This window comes from Anomaloglossus baeobatrachus, chromosome 2, assembly GCF_048569485.1.
Source record: "Anomaloglossus baeobatrachus isolate aAnoBae1 chromosome 2, aAnoBae1.hap1, whole genome shotgun sequence".
NCBI classification, from domain to species: domain Eukaryota; kingdom Metazoa; phylum Chordata; class Amphibia; order Anura; family Aromobatidae; genus Anomaloglossus; species Anomaloglossus baeobatrachus.
This window is the reverse complement of record NC_134354.1, coordinates 661,935,625-661,958,975: the sequence shown is the minus strand read 5'-3', so window position 1 is coordinate 661,958,975 and position 23,351 is coordinate 661,935,625. Positions and strand designations below refer to the sequence as shown.

The 23,351-nt window shown below is 43.8% G+C and overlaps 1 protein-coding gene across 1 annotated transcript in view; it reads right to left on the bottom strand.

The window, feature by feature from the left end:
- The window catches only part of GLI1 (GLI family zinc finger 1), a 224,651-nt gene that overhangs the window by 12,602 nt on the left and 188,698 nt on the right, over positions 1-23,351 (bottom strand). Inside the window, exons 2-9 of the mRNA XM_075337073.1 lie at positions 16,128-16,269; positions 15,667-15,765; positions 10,222-10,417; positions 9,826-9,979; positions 8,853-8,960; positions 4,176-4,316; positions 3,910-4,059; positions 2,799-2,963 (exon numbers count right to left, since the gene is read on the bottom strand). Coding sequence (XP_075193188.1) covers positions 2,799-2,963; positions 3,910-4,059; positions 4,176-4,316; positions 8,853-8,960; positions 9,826-9,979; positions 10,222-10,417; positions 15,667-15,765; positions 16,128-16,233 — 1,119 coding nt within the window. The 5' untranslated portion in view covers positions 16,234-16,269. The remainder of the gene's footprint in view (positions 1-2,798; positions 2,964-3,909; positions 4,060-4,175; positions 4,317-8,852; positions 8,961-9,825; positions 9,980-10,221; positions 10,418-15,666; positions 15,766-16,127; positions 16,270-23,351) is intronic.

Sequence of the window (23,351 nt, the reverse complement as noted above, 5' to 3'; positions counted from 1 at the left end):
GAGAGAGCAAGCTCCAAGGACAGAGGGATCCTGTGGGGTGGACATCCAGGGCTCACAGTACTTTGCACACACGGGTTGCAGATCCCAGAACAGACCAGGACTTCAAGCCATCTGTTAACTCTGCCAGGCGGGTGGGTGTTCAGGACTCATCTGCCATTACTAACGTCCGAGGCATCAGCAGCAAATAGTCCAAGCTGCTTGCTGCAGGACCCAGACACCAGGAGGACCTCCAAGTGCTCCACGCCAGGGAGGACCCACATACACCGGAGTGCACAGGCGGAGAGCGGCACCAGGTTGGCAGGCACAGCCATCAGGGACACGGGTGCACCTGGGATCCAGTATGTCCCCAGGGCGCGAATCCAATGAGTAAAAACCATCAAACTGCCCTCTTTGTCTGGACAGCTTCATTGCCACGCGCCTCCACGTTAACCCTTCACCTACCCCTGGGGATAAGCCCTGCTCGCGGAGGGCTCCACCATCCACGCTGCTCCCATCCATAATCCCCAGTGGGAACCCGCAGCAGTGGCCCAACTATCCCTGGCTGCAAACTGCGAGTGGAGCAGTCGGACTTTATTTTTATTTTTTTATTTTTCATTTAAAACTGTTCGACGGTGCCCCCGGGTCCGGGACCCCTCGAGCCACGGACCACCTGGATCTGAGCAGCTCGGCTGCCCCATGGCGCAACAATAAGCATGGAGGAGCTCCTACCCGTGCTATTGTGATGCCCTGGACCCCAGGGGTCACAGTACACTAACAACACACACACCCTCCCCCGGCCAGGTACATCAGTCAAACAAAATCCTTGTTGCCTCCCTCCAGGGTCTGATGTCCACACAAGGTGGGGCGGAGCCAGGCGGTTGGCCTCGCCCACCGAGGAGTTCACAGGCCTGGAGGCGAGAAAAATAGTCAGTTGAGTTCAGGAGTTGAGTAGTGGAAGTTGAGAGGTGGAAGTGAGAGGAGCAAAGACTGTGTGTGTCTGGGTTGGAGCCCAGGCACAATCAGCAAGGTCGGCAGACGGTGGTGGCCGTCTGCAGGAGTTGGTGGAGGTCAGCGGAAGCGTAGGACCGGGGTCGGGCGGTGGCCCGCCGGTACCAAACCGGGGAGCAGATTGAAGCCAAGCACCAAGGCAGGGTACTCAGACCCCGACTAGGCTGGGAGCCGCCGAAAAGGTCAAATTCACTGATTGCGGTCTGGACCTCAGGGGTTCATTCCCAAACAAGTCCCGTCAGAAGGCAACAGCCCAACCCGTCCGGATAAGAGCCACCGCCAAGGGCCAGAAATCCAAGGGCCAGCGCCTGCGGGCAAAACGGGCTCTCCCGACACGTACACGCCGGGGAGCGGACTACCCGTGGGAAGCCATAGGAGTCAAACACACATACACAGGTGCAGGAAAACGACAGCCACCATCAACCCATCCGGGGAGAGTGAAAACACCGCAGCCGACTGTGGGCCCTGTCCATCCAGCCGTTTGGTTTACCAGAGACTCTGTCCTTTTCTGCCTGAGTGAGTACAACAGCGCTATCCGGCACCGCGCTGCATCGCAACCTTAGACCCGCGCCCACGCTGCCTCCCCGCATCGGCACCTGCACCTATACCTTCTCTCCCCAACCGGGCCCCGGGACCAACAGCCCCTACCCACGGAGGGGCCAACACCTCAGCTGCTCTCCGCCATCGCTCCCGGGAACCCCCGTCACCAGCAGCGGTGGTACCCACCATCACCACAACCAGTGGGTGGCGTCACGATCGACATCCCACCACTAACCTCCCCCTTTTCACTCGTGGGCGAGGAGGCGCTGCTCGAGCCCCCCGGGTCCGGCACCGTGCTCGAGCCACGGAGGAGCAGCAGCACCGGACCCGAGCGCCAGCGATTCCCAGGTGAGCGGCGTTTCCAACCCCTCTGCCCGTGACACTATCAGTAAGATAATATTCACTTATCCTCCCTCCTTCTGTTGGATCAATACAAGCACACATGCCGACCAACAGCTAACGCACCTCTACATGGTTGGGCACAGGCAGTTACAGGGGATGCAAGGAGAAGAAATCTAGCTCCATGGACATTAAAATCTTCTTTATTGGTACATTTTAAAATTCCAATAACATCCATGTTGTAGACTGTGAGCCCTTGCGGGCAGGGACCTCTATCCTCCTGTACCTGGCTGTGTCTTGTGTTGTTTATTATTATTGTACTTGTCCCTATTATGTATACCCCTTTCACATGTAAATCGCCATGGAATTGATGGCGCTATAATAATAAATAATAATAATAATATTGGTTTAGAACAATAAAAACAGCAACGCGTTTCTGGTACTTCAAGCACCGTTAGTCACGGTGTAAAGGTGCCCGATGCACCAGAAATGCATCAGTGTTTTTGATATGTTTCTAAACCGATATGGATGTTATTTGGAATTGTAACACAAGTACTGTCTGTGGAGCTGAATTTCTCATCCTTGCTTTCAGTTTCGGTGTTTGGGCAGTAACACTACCCATTCCCCGGACTGAATTGGGCTTGGCATTAATGGTGAGCTGGACTTCATTTCTTCCCAGTTACACAGGATACAGCAAGGGTATCATTATCCCATTATCTCTGCACAACAACATTTTTCAAAAACTCAACCAATTGTGCAAACACTTAATATTCTATGAACTAATAATTAAATAGTCCTTTTCTTCATAGAACAACCGCTTTACACTATTATAAACTTTACTAATAATAAGTTCTGTGTTCTCATAAATCTTCTCATAAGTTCGGTGTTCTCATAAATCAAATCTCTATAAAAAATAATGTCGTCCATCATACCTCATTGGAATGAGTGCGATTCTGGTGCTTGGCCCGGTCAGATGCATTAGAAAAGGCCTTATTACAGCCTTCATGTTCACATACATATGGCTTCTCCCCTGTATGGGACCGCAGGTGAGTTTTCAGGTTCTCAAGACGTGAGTAAGCTTTGTTGCAACCTTCAAACTTAAAAAACAAAGAAAACAAACTTTGTATACAGTATATAGTATATGATCGTTCCCAGGCCCAGTGCGGCTCACAACTAGTTCCTCTGTTACAGAAATAAGCACACAGGTCAATTTCCTATACACAATAGAGAAAGATGAACAGTTTTGGTTTTGTAAAAAGAAACAGATTTGGTTATTATTTACTTTGGTAAAAGAAAATCTGTCGGCAAGTTTTTGCAATTTAATCTGAGCGCAGCATAATGTAGGCATTGAGAGCTTGATTCCAGAGATGTGTCATTTGTGTGTCATAGTCTCAATTCAATCAGTGTTTTATCAGCAGATTATTCCTACAGGACTAGGTCAGACCAGCTAATCTGTGTAACCCCGCCTTCACCACTGATTGGCTGCCAGCTTGCTCACAATGCACAGTGTATACAGGAAGCTGTCATCTACAGCAGAGAAAACAGGCATTCTTTCAAAACTTCACCAAGCAGTCTAGTAAGTGATACATCACTGGAATCAGGTTCACTGTCCCTACATTTATACTGTTTTCAGATCCCCTAGCAATAACCTGGTATCCGATTCCCTTTGAAAAGGTTGTGTCATAAAGGCAACCCCAGTTTACATGCACTGCTAAAGCATATAGTCATCATTCGGGATGATGAAAAACAGATGGTGCAAAATGATGGCCTTAGTATTAATAAGGGAGAGAACATAATTCAAACCTATTATCAGGAAAAGACACATTATCCAAGTTCTATCCATATATGTACTCCAAAAGCTCGAATTATTTTCCATTGGTATGGTATCTGCAGGGTACTAGAGTTTGAGGACTTGTCATGTTCTTTTTAATGAATTAGGCACTTATTATCCCACATGACCATCATTAAGATGGATGTATAATACTATATGAAAACTATATGTTTAGTAGCTATCTGACAATCTATGGTACAAGAATGACTTACTGTGCACTTGTGAGGCTTCTCTCCAGTGTGTCTCCTCATGTGGACCACTAGCATGTACTGGGCTTTGAATGGTCTGAGCTCTCGAGAACATTCCTGCCAGTGACATACAAACTCTTTCTTCTCCCCATGGATGTGTTCATTGTTTATGTGCTGGTATGAAACATGTAAATTGTGTTAGCTTATTGATACAGATTTATCTTTATAGTAATGAAAATGCAATGTGAAGATTCCACAAGAAAGGTATCTGCACTTTCTGCGGCTCTTACATGTACAAGATGTTCCTGGGTATCAAACTCCTTAGTGCAACTCTCCCAATGACAATTTGTCTCATAGACAGTTTCAGGTTCATGTTTTCCATCTTCTTTTTCTAGCTCATCCCGTCCATCCAACAGACCAAGTAATGGATCCTATTTGTAGAAACAACAAAAAAAGATGCTCAAACACCAAGACTGTTTCACTTCAAACTTTGAAATAGGATGTCTTGTGTTAAAACCTGTTTAAGGCTTTGTAGCGCAGCATAACTGCATGCGTCCTGCGTCCCCTGCACAGTCTATGGAGATTGTGCAGGGGCCGTGCGCACGTGGCGTCTTAGAGCGCAGCGCTTCAGCTGCTGCCCGAAGCGCTGCGTTCAAGAAGTGACATGTCACTTCTTCCGTGCGCTTTGCCGGCAGCTCCTGCTCTGTCTATGGCAGGAGCTGCATGCAGAGCGCACGTTCTCACCGGCACCATGCGCTTCAGAACGGAGCTTTTCAGCTGCGCTCTGAAGCGCACCTTTAAACCAATAAATTCAATGATAATAATTAACAGCACTACCATGTTGGGTGAAACAAGTGGCCATAGATTTATTAACCAATTTTTTGAAACTTTCTTATTTTTCATATCCATTTATACCCTTATAATGAAAGAATTCAAGCAAACTTCCACCCATGCCTGGTCACTGCATAAGACAGCATGTATTTTCCGGGTCAACATTCTGCTAGTTGTGACATATCATAACACATAAATATACTGATGCAAAAACCAAAAGGGAAGGGAGGGTGGGTGTTCTTCTCCAGGCTGAGGTAGGAAAGAGGGGGAGTGCTTCCCGCCTCGGATTTTTATACCCCCCTTTGACCTTCCCTCTTTCGTTTCCACCAATCTTTTTAAATTCTATAACCACACACCGACATCACAACCTAGCTTCTTCTTCAACCCTTGCAGTCCCTGGCTGCGCCTTCGTTATACACTGTGAAGCCTACAATGGGGTATTTGGTTTCAGATTTGAATACAAAAAATTGAGAATTGTGGTCCTTCCTTGATTCATCTTTTTCAACAAAGTTATGAAAGGCTATAAAGAGTTCGTCTTAAGGCCACTTTACACACAGCGACATCGCTAGCGATGTCGCTGGTGAAAGCGCCAGCCCCTGTCGGTTGTGCGTCACGGGCAAATCGCTGCCCATGGCGCACAACATCGTTAGTCCCCGTCACACATACTTACCTGCCTAGCGACATCGCTGTGGCCGGCGAACCGCCTCCTTTCTAAGGGGGAGGTTCGTTCGGCGTCACAGCGACATCACTAAGTGGCCACCCAATAGAAACAAAGGGGCGGAGATGAGCGTCCGGAACAATCCACCCACCTACTTCCTTCCTCATTGCTGGCGGCCATAGGTACAGTGATGTTCCTCGTTCCTGTGGTGTCACACATAGTGATGTGTGCTGCCGCAGTAACGATGAACAACCTGCATCCTGCAACGGCAACGATATTTGAGATTAGAACGACTTGTCAACGATCAACGATATGGTGAGTAATTTTGATCGTTAGCGGTCGTTCGTGCATTTCACACGCAACAACGTCGCTAACGAGGCCGGATGTGCATCACGAATTCCGTGACCCCAATGACATCTCGTTAGTGATGTTGTTGCTTGTAAAGCTCCCTTTAGACTGTAAGACCCAGCAAGTCCACACAATGCACAAACAGCTCATAGAGGACCGTATAATTCTTCATTACACCTGTGGTAGCAATGCGGGGTAACTGAATGTTTGCTGATGGGTTTCTCCATAGATTACAACTTGGGGTCACTAAGCAGTAGAACACCCAGTAAACAGTAGGAGAATTCCATGTAGGGATACTAAAGAAATTCTAACGGGTCTAACGGGTCCTTAATATAGTGGACAGGATATGCTTGGTCAAGCTGAGGTCGACTTTAATCCATTATAAAAATCTACTATGCAAGTTTTTTTCATGCCTTTTTGTTGTGTACAAAAGTACATAACAATGCTTCAGCATAAGACCTCTTTCACACGTACGTGCCTCCGGTACGTGTTTGGCAGTTTTCTCACGTACTGGAGACACGTACACACGTAGACCTAGGTATTCCTATGGTTTTGGACACACGTAAGTATTTGCGCAGGGAACGTGTGTCCGTTCCGTACTTACGTGTATCCGTGTGTTTCTCATGGCAACATGTCCGCTTTCTCTCCGGCATCACGAGTGTCACACGGAACGCAAATGTGTCACACGTAATGCAAATGGACCACACGGATGTGTTCCATGTGACATGCACTGGAGACAAGACATGTGTCTGTGAGAAAAAAAAACCAAACCTTTACTCACCTTCTCCTGCCCTGCTGTCTCTGACGCTGCTGTCACTTGCTGCCGACCGCCGCTCATTATGCTCATTGAATATTCACTTCACTGCGGCCGGAAGCAGCAGCAGCGGGGAGTCGGCAGGACCGGAGACTGAAGTTCAGCACCACGGAGAGCGAAGCCAGGGACAGGTGAGTAGAAAGTTCCCGTTCTCCGTGTGTTATCATGGATAACACACGGAGAACACACGTGTGCCATAAACACGGCACACCGAGGACAATACGCACCTTTGACACGTCCGTGAAAAACGTGCGTGATTTTCACGGACGTGTAAAAGAGGCCTAAAGCTGTACAGGTTGAGAAATGCCTGCTGAATCTTTTGTACTTCACAATTAAGCTTTTAAAATGTAAATGATTGTTCCTTGAGTCTTTCCTATATATACAGCTGCCAAATATCTCTTGCATCTCTTATCGCCCAAGAAAATGGTCATGTTTAAGTCTCAGGCTATGTTCATATTGCGTTTTACCCCCAGTGACTCAGTCGGGGCTTCTGAAGACCTGGAATATGAGATTTAAGTGTAAATTCTCAGGGGATCACTGACTAGTTAAGCAGACGGAGTCACAATGTGCTCTGTAGGACATAATTTTCGTCCATATCCGCCTATTTTTGGCAGGCTCTAAGACATCATCGAGTGCATTTTAGAGCCTGTTTCAAATAGGCAGAAACAGATGAAAATGATGTCCAACAGAGCACATAGGCCCTCCTTTTGCATCATTCCAGTCAATGACCCCATCAGAACATGCACCCAAATCCCATTTTCCAGGGTTCCGGCCCCAAACCCCAACAAAGTCACTAATGTGAGGGTAAATGTAATTTGAACATAACCTAATCCTTCCAATCCTTCTTTTGTTTAATGGAACACCTTGAAGGACCATTTCACCATCATAGACACTAGGGCCCTAATTCATCGTTGCCTGTTTTTTGTTTGTTTTTTTTATTTTTGCACTCAATTCATTATTCCAATTAGTCTGTTATTTAAATCTATGTCATAAGTGCTGCTTTTTTAAAAAATATTCCGCTTTGTGAGTCTAACGATTCCAGATGTTTTTCCCTAATTCATCAAAGTTGCAAAACTTAGCACACCTTTAAGGGTGCTTTACACGCTGCGACATCGCTACCGATATATCGTCGGGGTCACGTCGTTAGTGACGCACATCCGGCGCCGGTAGCGACATCGCAGCGTGTGACACCGAGGAGCAACGATCAACGATCGCAAAATCACTCAAAAACGGTGATCGTTGACACATCGCTCCTTTCCTTAATATCGCTGCTACCACAAGGTCCCGGGGCCACCATCCTTGCCCATGGAGGGGTTAACAACTTGCTGTGCAACATCTCCCCCGGGTGCCCCGTAACTGCAGCGGTGGTGTCCATCTTCACCACATCCCCTGGGTGGCGTCACGAACTTAACATGGCTCCGGCCGTACAACTACATCCCCAAACCACACCCCCCCTTTTGATTGGAGTGACCGCAGGACCCCCGGGTCCGGAGACTCTTGAGCCACCCACTGAAGGTCCGGACCTGAGCGGCTCGGCTGCCAAGCACAGGGCGGTACACATCTCCTTACTTGTGTCCACCGGCAATGAGGAAGGAAGGAGGTGGGCGGGATGTTACGTCCCGCTCATCTCCGCCCCTCCGCTTCTATTGGCCGGCCGCTTAGTGACGCCGCAGTGACGTCGCTATGACGCCAAATGCCCCTCCCCCTTGAAGGACGGATTGTTTGGCGGTCATAGCGACATCGCTGTGAAGGTATGTGCGTGTGACGCTGCCGTAGCGATAATGTTCGCTACGGCAGCGTGCACCACATATCGCACGTACGACGGAGGCGGGTGCTATCGCGCTCGACATCGCTAGCGTTAGCGATGTCACAGCGTGTAAAGCACCATTTACTCCAGTTCACCCCTAGAATGATTTTTTGCACTCAGATAAAAAAAAGTTGCGTATTTTTGCGACATTTTGAAAAAGTTGAAACTCTTTGTTCAAAAAGATATAGAAATGATTAGTAATAGAAAAATTAATAAACCGTGTACGTCATTTTGATGAGTTTGGCACAATTAAAGACAGCAAATACCACAAGACAAAAAAGAAAAGTGACCTAGAAAAATGTTAATGATGAATCCGGGTCGATTTATAAATTCACATTAGTGCACAATAAGTTACATTTATCTATTTGGTATTGTAAAAGAAAAATATTCTTATAAGAATCTTCCAGAACTCTTTTTATTAATATGATGTTTTCAATTCCATGTTTTGTTAAGTATTAGTATTAGTTTTTCTTTGTGTTTAACAAGAAGCTGATTGAAAAGCAACTTACCTGTGTCCCAACAGAAGCTGGACTTGAGATGTCACCCTCCGATCCATCTTCCAGGCGTTTGCTGTTCATGGCTTCTAATCCTGTGCTAGATATTGGCTCTGACTTCAACTACAAGAGGGAACAACGTGCTCCTTTATAGCTTGTACACAAACTATTGTGTGATGTAAGAACTCATTTTTATTATAAGTTAAATGGGTTGTCTTATCTTCTTAAATGGATAAAATTGCCAAGTGCGTGTAAAATCAACTTGCCTCTTACTAAGACTCATCTAAATATCTTCTCCACTCTCTAGGAAAAGAGGGAGCTTTAATCTTATTGTGAACCGCTTGTTCCCTAAGTTACCAGCCACCTCTAAAGTCTATCTGGCTGGTCACCAAGGAGAACAGCGCTTGCAAGCTCTTTGCTAAAGAGCTTGAAAGTGCTGCTCTGGTTTTGGCTGGATCGGTAGCTCTGGCCAGCTGCAGTGCCTGTGCTTTCCTTCAATGCTTGCAACATCAGAGACAGTGTACAGTTCAGGCAAGTGACGTAACCATGCTTTTGGTCCAAACTACAAATGATCAAGAATGCACTGCCCCCTGGAAAGCAGGAAACTGAGAGCAGTTCACTCCTAATTAAAGAAGATTCGACAACCCCTTTAAGACAATGCAAACAGTTATCTGTACAGCTCATATGCATACTGATGTGTCCCCATGGTTACCAGCTCTTCAATTTGATTCCTTTCTTACGGTTTGTAAAATAGAAAATGAGTGTAATATTACATGACTGCTGGATCAGACTACATAAGGTTTGTTTGTCGTCTGTAACCATGGAAACACAAAGGTCTGCATATGAGCTATCAATACAGAATGGTTGGTTATATTTCAAAAATAGTATTTGCAAAAGTGCTTTATTTTACAAGCACAAGAGAAATATAAAATGATGGCAAAGCTGGAATACTCTTTAAAGAGTTAGACATCCGATAGTAGATACCCACCTGACAGTGCTTAATAGAGGAGCGAGCCTGGAGAACACTCATCCCTCTGCTGGACAAGTGCTCATGTGAATTGTAAGACATTAAAGGGTTTGTGCCATAAGACGCCCCTTGTGGTCTCTGGTGATTAAGGCAATTTGGGTACCCAAGTGAAGGACTGCAAAGCAAGACAATGTAATATAAGAATCAGATAAGTAACCATTGGCAGGTAAAACATAGATATGCTAAAAATGCTTTACCATAGACTTGGTGGATGGAGAAACTCATGCCTGTCAGGGGCATTCAATGAAATACTCATGGTATAAATCTTGAACTATATTCAATGCTATGATCATTGTAATGTACATACGTATACTGCACAAAAAGTTTATTTTACACAATGGGTTTGTATTTATATACCTTATCGTTCCTATTGACAAGTGACCATACGAGCCATTGGCAGAGGAACATCTGGAGTTTATGAATGCCACCAAGGAGTTAGGGGATGTGCGAATCATGGTCTGCAGGTCAATACTCGCATCTGATAGCGGAGATATAGACATTGCTCTCTTCTTGCTAAGCTTCATTGAACTTCTAGGGGTGGAGAAACGAGATCCTGTATAGAGAAGAACGTGATTGAATGATGAAAAATAAAAACTCCAAAATAAGTCTGTACTTAATAAAGTTTTATTAAATTAATTCAGTAGGCATGCACAGAAAGTTCATCTCAGTGCCATATAAGTGAATAGGGCTACATTGCGATCCTAAGGGCACTGCGACTACACTCAGCAACTGAACTTAGCGACTTGCTCATCACGGTCGCGGAACTCTTGGTCGCAATGCTAAAAAGGGCTGGATGATTTCCTCAGTACACAAAACATTGTTGGTTATAAATGACTTAGTGACTAAATGTAGAACTGGTAGAGGAAGGTTGAACTAGATGGACCTAGGTCTTTTTTCAACCTAAGTAACTATGTAACTATGTAACTATGTAACTATGCAATGCTACCCCATTCAATTGTAATATAGATGTGACACCTAGTGAACTTTGGCCATGTGTGTAGCCCCAGCCTTAAAAATAAAAGGATTTAAAAAAAAATGTTTCTTGAAATACAAAATAGTACAGTTTTATTACAATTAACTGCTACATAAAGAAAGATTGGTAAATATATAAACATTAGTCTATGTCTAGCTGTCCACCTCCTATAGATATATACAGCTGAAACTGGTGCACAACAAAGCAGGCAAGTGCATCATTATAGTCACTGGTCCAGTTGGCACTTATTACTGGTGCAATTGATGCCACTGAAGTCACATAAATTTGGATGAAGTTGTCTAGCAGGCTTCACCACACCATATCTCTCCTAAGTTCTTCCCATTCAGATTGCTGAAAATGGCTTAAAGATGCAAAAATTCACCACGTTTTTGTAACTTTGAGTTGCGCAATTTTTTTAAAGATATTTCAAGGTGTTTTACATCTGAACTTGGAGAATACATCTTGATGAATTAGGCCCATTGTGTTCTAGTTTCTGTTTGATTATCTCTGTTTGCTGTCTGTGAATAAGTATGAGGTTAATTCTAAACTTGGGGCATGAAGAACAAGACAAACCTAATATTTCTCACAGTTGACTGTTTTTTACAGTTGCTTCCAGGCTAAGGGTGAGACCACGCAAGGCAGGTGGTCACATGTGGCCAAAACTCCAACCACGGCTATCTCACAATTGTGTGGCCACGGAGCATTGGCCACATGGTTCAGCATGAGGCCGAACCCTTACGCTTTCATCTAAGCTGCTTGAAATCCCGATTGACAGATTTTACTTACGCTCATACATTGCAGTAAACTATCGAGGCAAAAGAAAGAACTGTACTACTGATTACTATTGATAAAAAAATGGATTGCCTAGACTGGGTACAAAACTCATCTCTGAGAGGCACAGGACATTTATAGCTTTTTAAATCAAAGTGCATAGCCTTAAAAATAATAAGGAAATTAGTTATAAATATTATATTGGGACTCAATAGCCTTGAAGGGGTTGTCCATGCTTAGAGTGCAAGTTTGCAGTCACTCTACAGTGAGTATGGAAAGTATTCAGACCCCTTTAAATTTTTCGCTCTTTGTTTCATTGCAGCCATTTGGTAAATTCAAGAAAGTTCATTATTTTTCTCATTAATGTACACTCTGCACCCCATCTTGACAGAAAAACACAGAAATGTAGAAATTTTTGCAAATGTATTAAATAAGAAAAATTGAAATATCACATGGTAATAAGTTTGCAGACCCTTTGCTCAGTATTGAGTAGAAGCACCTGTTATGATCCGTAACCATGGAAGATCACAATAGATCATTGGCAAAAAAGGTGACAAGAGCATTGGCAACTAATCTGGCCGCCATCCCCTTACTAACCATCAACATTAGAAGTAGCCGAGGGGTGAACTAACATCCTATGCACCGCGAACCCAGCCAGAGAACTAGCTATCGTAAAGGAAGGAAGGATGAATAACTCTCTGGCTCAGAAATAAACCGCAAAAGGTATAGCAAGCCCCCATATTCAAAGACTATGGTGATATAGGAAAACACAATACACAGATGGATGATAGGATTAGCAAAGGTGAGGGCCAATTGACTAAATAGGAAAGGATAGGAAAGGGGCTGATGGTGGCCAGAGAAAAACCCTACAAGAATCCAAATACCTGATAGTACAAAAAGTCCTCAGATCACACGAGCTGAACTCCGTCCTATAGCAGGTGTTCTTGTCAAACCAATGAACAGAAAACAGGAACAATTACAAATTCAAGAAGCAACAAACACATGGACTTATAGGAGCAAAACTCCAAACATAGCTGCAGGGAGCTGTTATGATCCGGAACCATGGAAGATCACAATAGATCATTGGCCAAAAAGGTGACAAGAGCATTGGCAACTAATCTGGCCGCCATCCCCTTACTACCCATCAACACTAGAAGTAGCTGAGGGGTGAACTAACATCCTATGCACCGCGAACCAAGTCGGAGAACTAGCTATCCTAAAGGAAAGATGAATAGCTCTCTGCCCCAGAAATAGACTGCAAAGGTATAGCAAGCCCCCCACATTCAAAGACTATGGTGATATAGGAAAACACAATACACAGATGGATGATAGGATTAGCAAAGGTGAGGCCCCATTGACTAAATAGGAAAGGATAGGAAAGGGGCTGATGGTGGCCAGAGAAAAACCTTACAAAAATCCAAATACCAGATAGTACAAAAAGTCCTCAGATCGCACGATCTGAACTCCATCCTATATCAGGCGCTCTTGTCAAACCAATGAACGGAAAGCAGGCACAATTACAAATTAAAGAAGCAACAAACACATTGACTAATAGGAGCAATACTCCAAACATAGCTGCAGGGAGCTTCCCAGCTAAGCACAGAGAGGGAAGATTCCTGAAAGCTAATGAACTGACAATAACCACAGTAAATGACAAACCCAGATAAGAACAAAAAGAACAAAACAACATAAGAAAGAATCAAGCACTTATCTGGGGTAGATGTGGTCTGAAGCAAGATGAGAAGGCTGGTAAACTAAAGAACAAATGACAACCGGCTCAGCCGGCTAGCAGACCAAGGATTAAATAGGCAGAGAGTTAGCAATGGAAACGCCCATTGCTCCAGCACACCTGGTCTCTGTCCAAACCATTCCTGGCCACAAGAGGGAGCCTCACAGCAGCTAAAGCATAACTGACTTTCACAACAGGGAGCTTCCCAGCTAAGCAACAGAGAAGGAAGATTCCTGCATGCAAATAAACTGACAATAACCACAGTAAATGAAAAACCCAGATAAGAACAAAAGAACAAAACAACATAAGAAATAACCAAGCACTTATCTGGGGTAGATGTGGTCTGGAGCAAGATGAGAAGGCTGGTAAACTAAAGAACAAATGAGAACCGGCTCAGACTGCCAGCAGACGGAGGTTTAAATAGGCAGAGAGTTAGCAATGGAAATGCCCATTGCTCCAGCACACCTGGTCTCTGTCCAAACCATTCCTGGCCACAAGAGGGAGCCTCACAGCAGCAAAAGCATAACTGACATTCACAACAAGCACCCTTTTGAGCTAGTACAGCCATGAGTCTTCTTGGGAATGATGCAACAAGTTTTTCACACCTGGATTTGGGGATCCTCTGCCATTCTTCCTTGCAGATCCTCTTCAGTTCCGTCAGATTGGATGGTGAACGTTGGTGGACAGCCATTTTCAGGTCTCTCCAGAGATGCTCAATTGGGGTTAGGTCAGGGCTTTTGCTGGGCCAGTCAAGAATGGTCACAGAGTTGTTTTGAAGCCACTCCTTTGAAATTTTATCTGTGTGCTTAAGGTCATTGTCTTGTTGGAAGGTGAACCTTCGGCCAAATCTAAGGTCCAGAGCACTCTGGAAGACGTTTTATTTCAGGATATCTCTGTACTTGGCCACATTCATCTTTCCTTCAATTACAATCAGTCGTCCTGTCCCTGCAACTGAAAAACACCCCCATAGCATGATGCTGCCATCACCATGTTTCACTGTTGGGATTGTATTGGGCATGTGATGAGCAGTGCCTGGTTTTCTCCACACATACGGCTTAGAATTATCACCAAAAAGTTCTATCTTCCTCTCATCAGACCATAGAATCTTATTTCTCATAGTCTAGGAGCCCTTCATGTGTTTTTTTTTGCAAACTCTATGCGGGCTTTCATATATCTTGCACTGAGGAGAGGCTTCCGTTGGGCCACTCTGCCATAAAGGCCCGACTGGTGGAGGGCTGCAGTTGACTTAACTTTCTTCCATCTCCCTTCTGCATCTCTGGAGCTCAGCCACAGTGATCTTGGGGTTCTTCTTTACCTCTCTCACCAAGGCTCTTCTCCCACGATTTCTCAGTTTGGCTGGATGGCCAGGTTTAGGAAGCATTCTGGTGGTCCCAAACTTCTTCCATTTAAGGATTATGGAGTCCACTGTGCTCTTAGAAACCTTGAGTACTGCAGAAAGTCTTTTGTAACCTTGGCCAGATTTGTCCCTTGCTACCATTCTGTCTCTGAGCTCCTTGCGCATTTCCTTTGACCTCATGATTCTCATTTAGTCTCACATGCACTGTGAGCTGTGAGGTTTTATATAGACAGGTGTGTGCCTTTCCAAATCAAGTCCTATCAGTTTAATAAAACACAGTTGGACTCCAATGAAGGAGCAGAACCATCTCAAGGAGGATCACAAGGGAATGGAGAGCATGTGACTTAAATTTGAGTGTCTGAGCAAAGGGTGTGAATACTTATGACCATGTGATATTTCAGTTTTTCTTCTTTAATAAATTTGCAAAAATTTCTAAATTTCTGGGGGGGGGGGTTTCTGTCAAGATGAGGTGCAGAGTGTACATTATTGAGAAAAAAACAACTTTTTGAATTTAACAAATGGCTGCAATGAAACAAAGAGTGAAAAATTCATAGGGGTCTTATTTCTTTCCGTACCCACTGTATGTGACTGCAGACTTGAGTCTTTGCAGCGGACAGTGTGCGTGCCAGGTTTGTACAGTCATTTGACCACAAATATGAGATTTACAAACTTCTGCCCACATTCTGAATATATGTGTCCAACCTTGCACAGTTCACTTGTATTGAGCGAAGCCATGAGCGTCCAGTTTTTGTCATTACTGCATGTATGCAAATTGTCATGCGCATGCCTAATCCCAGCACTGGAAAATCCTGTAAAAATTGCAAGCTATGAGAATTCACAAGGCTGCATTCACACAGAATGAAGCATGGAAGCCTGGAAAATCCCTTTAAGTTATAACTTTAATCTCCTTCAAAAAAATGTATATATAACAACTGTCAATTTTTTATTTGATTTTATCCATTGTATACTTACCATCTGCAGACGCCATCTGCTCATTGGCTTGTGCAAGACTGAAACCATGTTGGCTAGTCATGAGGTTGTTTTGGTGGCAATAGGGCATCTCATTCATGCCTGGAAGCCAAATTGCACAGAGGTGAGACAAAAAACAAACAAAACGACAATTCTTCAGCATTATACATTCTGCTAATAATGATAACAGCTATTTTAACAAGAAATATCAAGTAAAATAATTAATTTTAAATCATTTATACCTAGACATGATAAGAACAGCATAAAAATATAAACACGTTCCTTGATGCTAATGCAGAAGAACAGTAATTATCAGACAATGGAAAGCTCTCATCACTATGTCTATTTACTGAATCATCCCATGGCTGCCTGCCGTCAGACATGTGTGAAGAAGTGGGAAAACTATGCCCTCTGTATGACCTCTATGCCAAAATCTGCACATCTCATCACTAACAGATACTGACCTTCCGCCATGACATTGGGCGACCTCAGGTAGCAATGATCAACATAATTGTTCACAGGTGGGTTCATGGAATTGAACATCGCAGGCGGGCACTGGCGAGATGCCATTATGTCTGCAACCTGTAGTCAGCGGCACATTTAGATCTGCAAAACAAAAATCAAAACCAAAAATGTCATACAAAGTTCCAATTATTTGTATAATATATACAAAGTGTTCGCAGGCTCCTATAAATCATGTACAGTGATGGATAGGTGTAGAAATAATTACAGAATTCTATTGCCATTTTTTGCATTGATGTCTTTTAGACCCGCAACACACATCCGTTTTTTTTGTACGTGTGCGGTATGTATTTGCACGTACCGGAGACACGTACACACGGAGACCCATGTTATTCAATGGTAGATGGCACACGCACGTAAAATCACACGGAACGTGTGTCGTAAGTACGTGTGTGTGCTTTTCTACACGGACGACATGTCCGTTTTTTGCCGGCAACACGCAGGCACGGACCCGCTTTAGTCTATGGGTCCGTGCCTGCACGGACCGCACACGGAGTATGTCCGTGTTCAGCACGTATCGTCCGTGTCCGTTTTTCATCACAAAATCTGCAACACTTGTTTCCAATCTATCAGGTCAATAGAAAGCAAACAACAACACCAGGATCTCATGATGAATGATTAAAATCGTTAATTGGGTAAGAATGCGGGCCTTTAAAAACGGACAGCACACGGACAGCACACGTACGTATTTTATGTCAATACGGATATTCCACACGCACACACGGCTCGCATATGCCATCACACGGATGCCATACGTACCGGAGAAACGCCCCTAAAAGACGGAACACGGACCCGAAAAAGACACGTACGTTTTTTTTGCGGAAGTGTGTTTTAGGCCTTAAATACATCAATTTTGAACATTTGTTAAGTGAAGATGGTTTGGTGGTCACTCCAGAAGCAAAAATACAGCTATAGGTCATAAATATTACAAATATTAATTAAATCAAACAGATACATTGTTAAGGATATTTTTTTTAACATTCTCTGCCTGTGAATGGAAGAAAGAAAGAATGAAGGAAAAAAAAAGGATGGAAAGAAGTAACAGAGAAAGGAAGGAAAAAAGAAAGAAAGAAAGAAAGAAGGAAGGAAAGAAAGAAAGAAAGTAAGAAAGAAAGAAGGAAAGAAAGGAAGGAAGAAAGGAAGAAAAAGGAAGAAAAAGGAAGAAAGAAAGCAAGAAAAAGAAACAATTCTGCACAGAAGGAAAATATAGCTAGAAGTCAAATATTTCAAGTATTAGTTCAATCAAATAGATATATTGTCGAGGAGATTTTTTTACATTCTCTGCTAATGATAAGAGAAAAGAAGAAAAAAAGGAAGGAAGGAAGATAGAAAGTAAGGGTGGAAGAAAGAAAGAAAGAAAGAAAGAAAGATGGAAAGAAAGAATGAACAAAAGAAAGAAAAGCGAAAAGTGAAATTAAGGAAGAAGTCATACTCACCTAACCTGGACCCCTTCATTGCAATGAAGGTCACCTATTTGATCTCAACCAGATCAGAAAGTGAAGATGTCCAGTTTTTTTCTTTATTTAACCTCTTAGGCCTGTGATTAGCTGTAGTGGTCAGGTGACTAGGACAAGACATCAACTGACATTTGTGATTAGCTGCAGTGGTCAGGGGCTAGATGAAGATGCCATTTGGTGTCTGTGATTACCTGCAGTGATCAGGTGTCTAGAACAAAACAAAATCTGAGGTATGGGATTGGCTGCAGTAGTCATTTGACTAGAAAGATACATCATATGAGTTCTGTGATTGGCTGCAGTGGTCAGGTGACTAAAACGAGACATCATCTGATTTCTGTGATAAGCTGCAGTGGTCAGGGGTTAGATGGAGACATCATCTGAAGCTTGTGATTGGCTACCGTGGTCAGGTGACTAGAACGAGACATCTGTTTTAGTTGGGGGTTCTGACATGTCCATGAATTGCTCTAACAGTCCATTAACTTCAATGGGCGCTGTTCAATGCTTCATTTTCCTTGCAGTGACACTACAAGGAAAATTAAATACTTTCTTCTTGGATTCCATACAGGTTATGATAACAAAATAGTAACAATCTCAATTGATGGATATCCTGTTATTTTGGGAGTCCCATTTCATTGTCCAAAGTGGTGATCTGGTCTGATGAATGTACAGGCAGCTGCTTACTGATGGGCAGCCCTGGTTCCTGGCATTGATGTGAATGTTATTGTGACATGTACTACCTACCCGAATATTGTTGCAGAAGTACAGTAGGAGCAATGTTCCCTAATTACAATGGCTGCTTTCAGCAGGAAACTGAGAAACTTGACAAACTTCCTAGATCAAAAAGGTGTTATGAAAAAAGAAGTCTGTCCCATGAAGGCTACATATTACAATTTATAGGAATTAAAGAGACTATATAACTCACTAGGCTTTTACTACCTAATCTAAGAGAGGCATAATGTGGATGCAGAGACCCTGATTCCAGTGATGTGTCACTTACTCAGTTGTTTGCTGTAGTTTTGATAAAAATCATTGTTTTATCAGCAGGGAATTATCACTAGAGGACTAGTAAATCTACTGTAGTCCTCCATATTCATGAGCTCTGTATAACCCCACCCCACCACTTATTGACAACTTTCTGCTTATGTACAGTGTACACAGAAAGGTGAAAATCAACCATATGGGTGGGGCTATACAGAGCTCAGCATTTATGACCTGGTAGATCTGCCGTAGATAGAAAATTAATTTTACCAAAACTGCAGCAAGCAGCACAGTAAGGCTGGGATCACATAGCATTTGGCCCTACATTCAGTGGCTCTGTCAAAGATTATGTCCGGACCCCCCAAAATAGGATTCTGGTGTATGTACCAATAGGGCCTTTGACTATAAGGATGCACACGGTAATGCTAGGTAAGGCAGGCAGCAAGATGTAGTTTACTATGTCTTTCTGCACATCTCCAATAGGCACATACAATAAAAAATTATGCACAAGAGAGCACATGTGGACTGCGTCTGCATCATTATAGTCAATGGCCCCATCAACGCATACGCTAGAATCCTGTTTTGCGGGAATTTTGCAGGAATTCAAATGTAATCCCAGATGGAGCCACTAAGTGAGCTTAGCCTAAGTGATACACTGCTGGAATCAGGGTCGGGTTAACATCTTGATACCAGATGCCATAAGACACCTCGGAAGGGCTCGAGGATTCCATGCTTTATGGGTCAGAGCCTGATCTTGTAGTATGGAAGGGCTTACATAATATTAGGTAGTGACTTGTTAAGAGTTGATCAGAGAAAACCCAAAAGAAATGTATCTTAACACTACTAATTCAAGTAGCCCCTACTCAAAGTACATGAATTTCTCCCCATGTTATAATCTTATTCTGGGTTGCCTACTAAAAGTATAACTCCCCTAAAGACAGACAGGTACCCCCTGGATTATTTGTATTATAGATTGACAATTTAGATTCTTTGGCATCATTGACTAACCAATGCACTACACAAATGTACCATTAGGTGGTGCTACAATAGTGCACATAGTTGATAGAGTATGTGCATATAAAGTAGCAGAAAATGTACTTAACTGATCTAACATCTGTAACATGATGGAATTATTGAACCTGTCCCAATGATGCTTGAAATATTCAGTCTATGAAATGTTGGTGGTCCATGTAAAACTAACAGTAGCAAGAGATGTTAATGGGAATTGAATCTTTTCCACAAATGATTATATACAATGTTGAAGTGTGAGTGATGGAAGTAACAGCACAAGAATAGAAGACGAATGGATCATTATTTGGACAGATCATATTATAATACGAGATCTATGAGACATCAGAAATGTTGCTTCATTCAATAGGAGACACCTCTGGATTTTTCGAGCCACCCATGTTCATTCAATAGGAGACACCGCTGGACTTTTCAAGCCACCCATGTTCATTCAATAGGAGACACCTCTGGACTTTTCGAGCCACCCACACGTAATGTGCATCTATTACTTGGGTCTGACACAAGCATGTGCATGAAATTCTTGCAGCATATAGTAATTATTGCATGTATCAACTTTCTATTCCATCACTACTCATTACCACCATGGTGGCACCAAACAACAGTTGGCTGATTTTTTTCTAAGCCAAGTAATTTTCTATGGCGAAATCATTTGAGAGATGATAGGAAAGTGTCTGCACACTGATAAATTCTTCAGTAATGAGAAAATAAGGGAATGCTCATCTAATCGAGGACTTTGTACCGTTGGCCAGCATGACATGGTTAACAGTTGGCGCCTTCGGTATCGTTTTGAAGAAGCTGATGTTCTTCAGGCTTATAGTAAGAAGCCCGTATACACCAGTGTCAGATTGTAACATGAGATTACCACGGCTGGCTTCATGTACGTCAGCCAAATAATGCGCTGAAATTAAACAGGCCGCCTGAAAACTGTGGAATGTACTTTCCCTGTATTTTTATAGGGTGCAGTAAGTCCTTGAAAGCATGGAAAGCAATTTGGGCTTGTTAGTGCCTCTCACACGCACTCTGCAAAGCTTACACTGAAGGATTCGGAGTCGGTGAGATGCTGCAAACCTCATTTATTGCAGACATGATGCACTCCATCGTTCTGGGGGCAATTACTGTATTTACAGGAACTATCTGACTAGGTCAAAGGAGGTCAAAGAGACAGTTATGTCACGGCTTGAGCTGTTCAACAGCTGAGATGCTTCATAATGAGGAACAGGTCAGCTGACGCTGCTACTACACTCCTCCTTCTACTTGGGTGGTATGAGGAAGACTGAGAGAAGCCAGGCATCCAGTCAGCCAGCACAACAATGGACAAGCTGCATTCAGAGCTCCCTGAAGGGATCGCTCACTTCCTGACAAGCTAGAATTGGAGAGTCCTGGATGATGTGATTCTTTTTCCACCAGTCCTCCCAGCTGGACGGCTCCTACATATTCCAACTTGTCTGCCCACCTGATGTAGCCATACCTTCCAGTGTCCCCCATCACCTTACACAGCGCTCCTCATTGTCTATGTGAACATGAGCAGATATAAACTATTTCTAAGGTTACATCAGTGTAAGGTCTTGCTCACATTTACGTATAACTCCGACGATTGCAATCTGATAGAAAATCGCATTGCACTCGGACCCATGTTATTCAACGAGGCAGCACTGATCTGAGATTTCTTCTCAGTTGTTTTCAGTAAGAGGAAAAAAATTGTAGGATGCTGTATATGGCCGTGTATATTGGATGAGACTCGCCAATGAAGGTTTATGGGTGCGAGAAAAAAATGAACCATCCATATGCCGTCCGTTTATTTATGGATACACTAGAAGGTGGCCCGATTCTAACGTATCGGGTAGTCTAGAATGTGTATGTAGGTTAGCAGATTGAATAATAAGGTAGTGAATGGACTGCATGGGTTAGGTTTAATTTAGTATTCTTATAATTGTTTATTGGTTTTAAAATGACAAACAACAGAAGGAACAGTTTTAATAGATGAGTCTCATGCTTAATGATGTCCATGGCTTGTAACGAAAGAAGGCCATGAACAGTGTAAAGTTAAGTAAAAATATGCTGATGCTGTGATGTGGCCCAATGCTGGTATGTGCCCCCATCGTGGTGCAGCCACCATCCTGACATGTGCCCCCATCCTGCGGTGCAATGTGTGTGGGCCATGGCGCTGAAGACGTCAGTGTTGGGGTCTGTATGGCTGGGGACAGGTGACTATCCAGGTGTGTGTGTGTGTTCAGTGTATAGATGTGGAGGGTGGAGTGCGGGGGGGCGGAGCCGAGCGGGGCCATGGACCTGAGGACGTCAGTGCTGGAGACTGCATGGCTGGGGACAGGTGACTATTCGTGTGTGTGTGTGTGTTCAGTGTATACATGCAGAGGGCGGAGTGCGGTGGGGGGGGGAGCCGAGTGTGGCAATGTGTGCGGGGGGCGGAGGCGAGTGGTGCGTATGTGTCAACTGGGTTGCCGGTGTGGGCTCCCGGGGTTGCAGCACTCACCGGGGAGTCGGGGCTCCGTGTGGGTGCGGGGAAAAGTGTCGGGCGTCGTCCTGTCGGCCCGTAGTTCAGGCTATTCAATTGACTAAGCCGTTGGTCGCAGGCTCTTTAGCGCGCGCGGTGTGGCGACGGTTGTCACTGTAATGACGTTATTTTGGAGCAAGACAGACAGACAGAATGAGGCAATTATATATATAGATTACCATTCTATAGTATAGAACACTGTAAATGGTCCTGTAAATGACTAGAATAATAAATGGTGAGAAAAAGAAAGCATTGCATACGGATGCTAGGCAAGAAAAAAAAATCCATATCCAGTAAGGAAGAAAAGAAAACAGGTTGCACTCACCCTCATTTTGCCTCCAAGTTACATCAATTTTTTTTCATCCGATTTTTAAAACAGGATTTTTTTTTTTTATAAGTTGACTTTTTACAATGTCTTCCATTTTTCATTAATGTTTTAATGCCTTCTCAATCAGAGTTGTCATTTTTGCGCCTTCATTCTTTTTCACACCTTCCTCCAAGACCTGTAACTTTTTTTTTACATTTTTCCATGGACATAGACATTTGAGGGTTTTCTTTTCACAGCACGAGTTGTGTTTTTGCATAACAACATAGATTGTTGTCATGTGATATACTGAAAAGCGGGAAAATTATTACAAGTGCTGCAAAATGGCAAAAAAAGATAATTTCTGCAATTTTTGTTTTGGATTTTATTGTTATTGATTACAAGGGACTGCTGATAAATCTTTGGCTTTACCCAGAAAGAAATGAGATAGGATGATGAAACTTTACATTTATTTCACATACTCTCCACTGATGTTACTGTAAGGGGTGGGCAGACCCCTTACAAGGAAGCACAGGTTTTCTCTGAAGTGGTTAATGCTGTCCCCATAGAAACTGTACAGGAGGGAGGAGGAGCCGGCAGCTTAGGGGGAAAGGAAGTGTGTGCTGAAGGCAGTTGTGTCCGGGACGGGAGAGAAGAAACAGCCAGGGGCAGAGTGTGGAGCTGAGTGGGCAGAAAGAAAGAAAGAAAGAAGGGAGCTGGAAGAACAGGGAAGCCGGAGAGAAAAGGAGCGGGCGGAACCTCATAGTGCGAAGCAGTCCCGGTGTGGGTCCGGGCTGTGGGTAGCCATAAGTGGGAGCCAGGTGAAGTGGATTAGCCGGGCACATCCCCACTGGAGGAGACGTCAGGGCAGGCTTTCCCCAGCTAA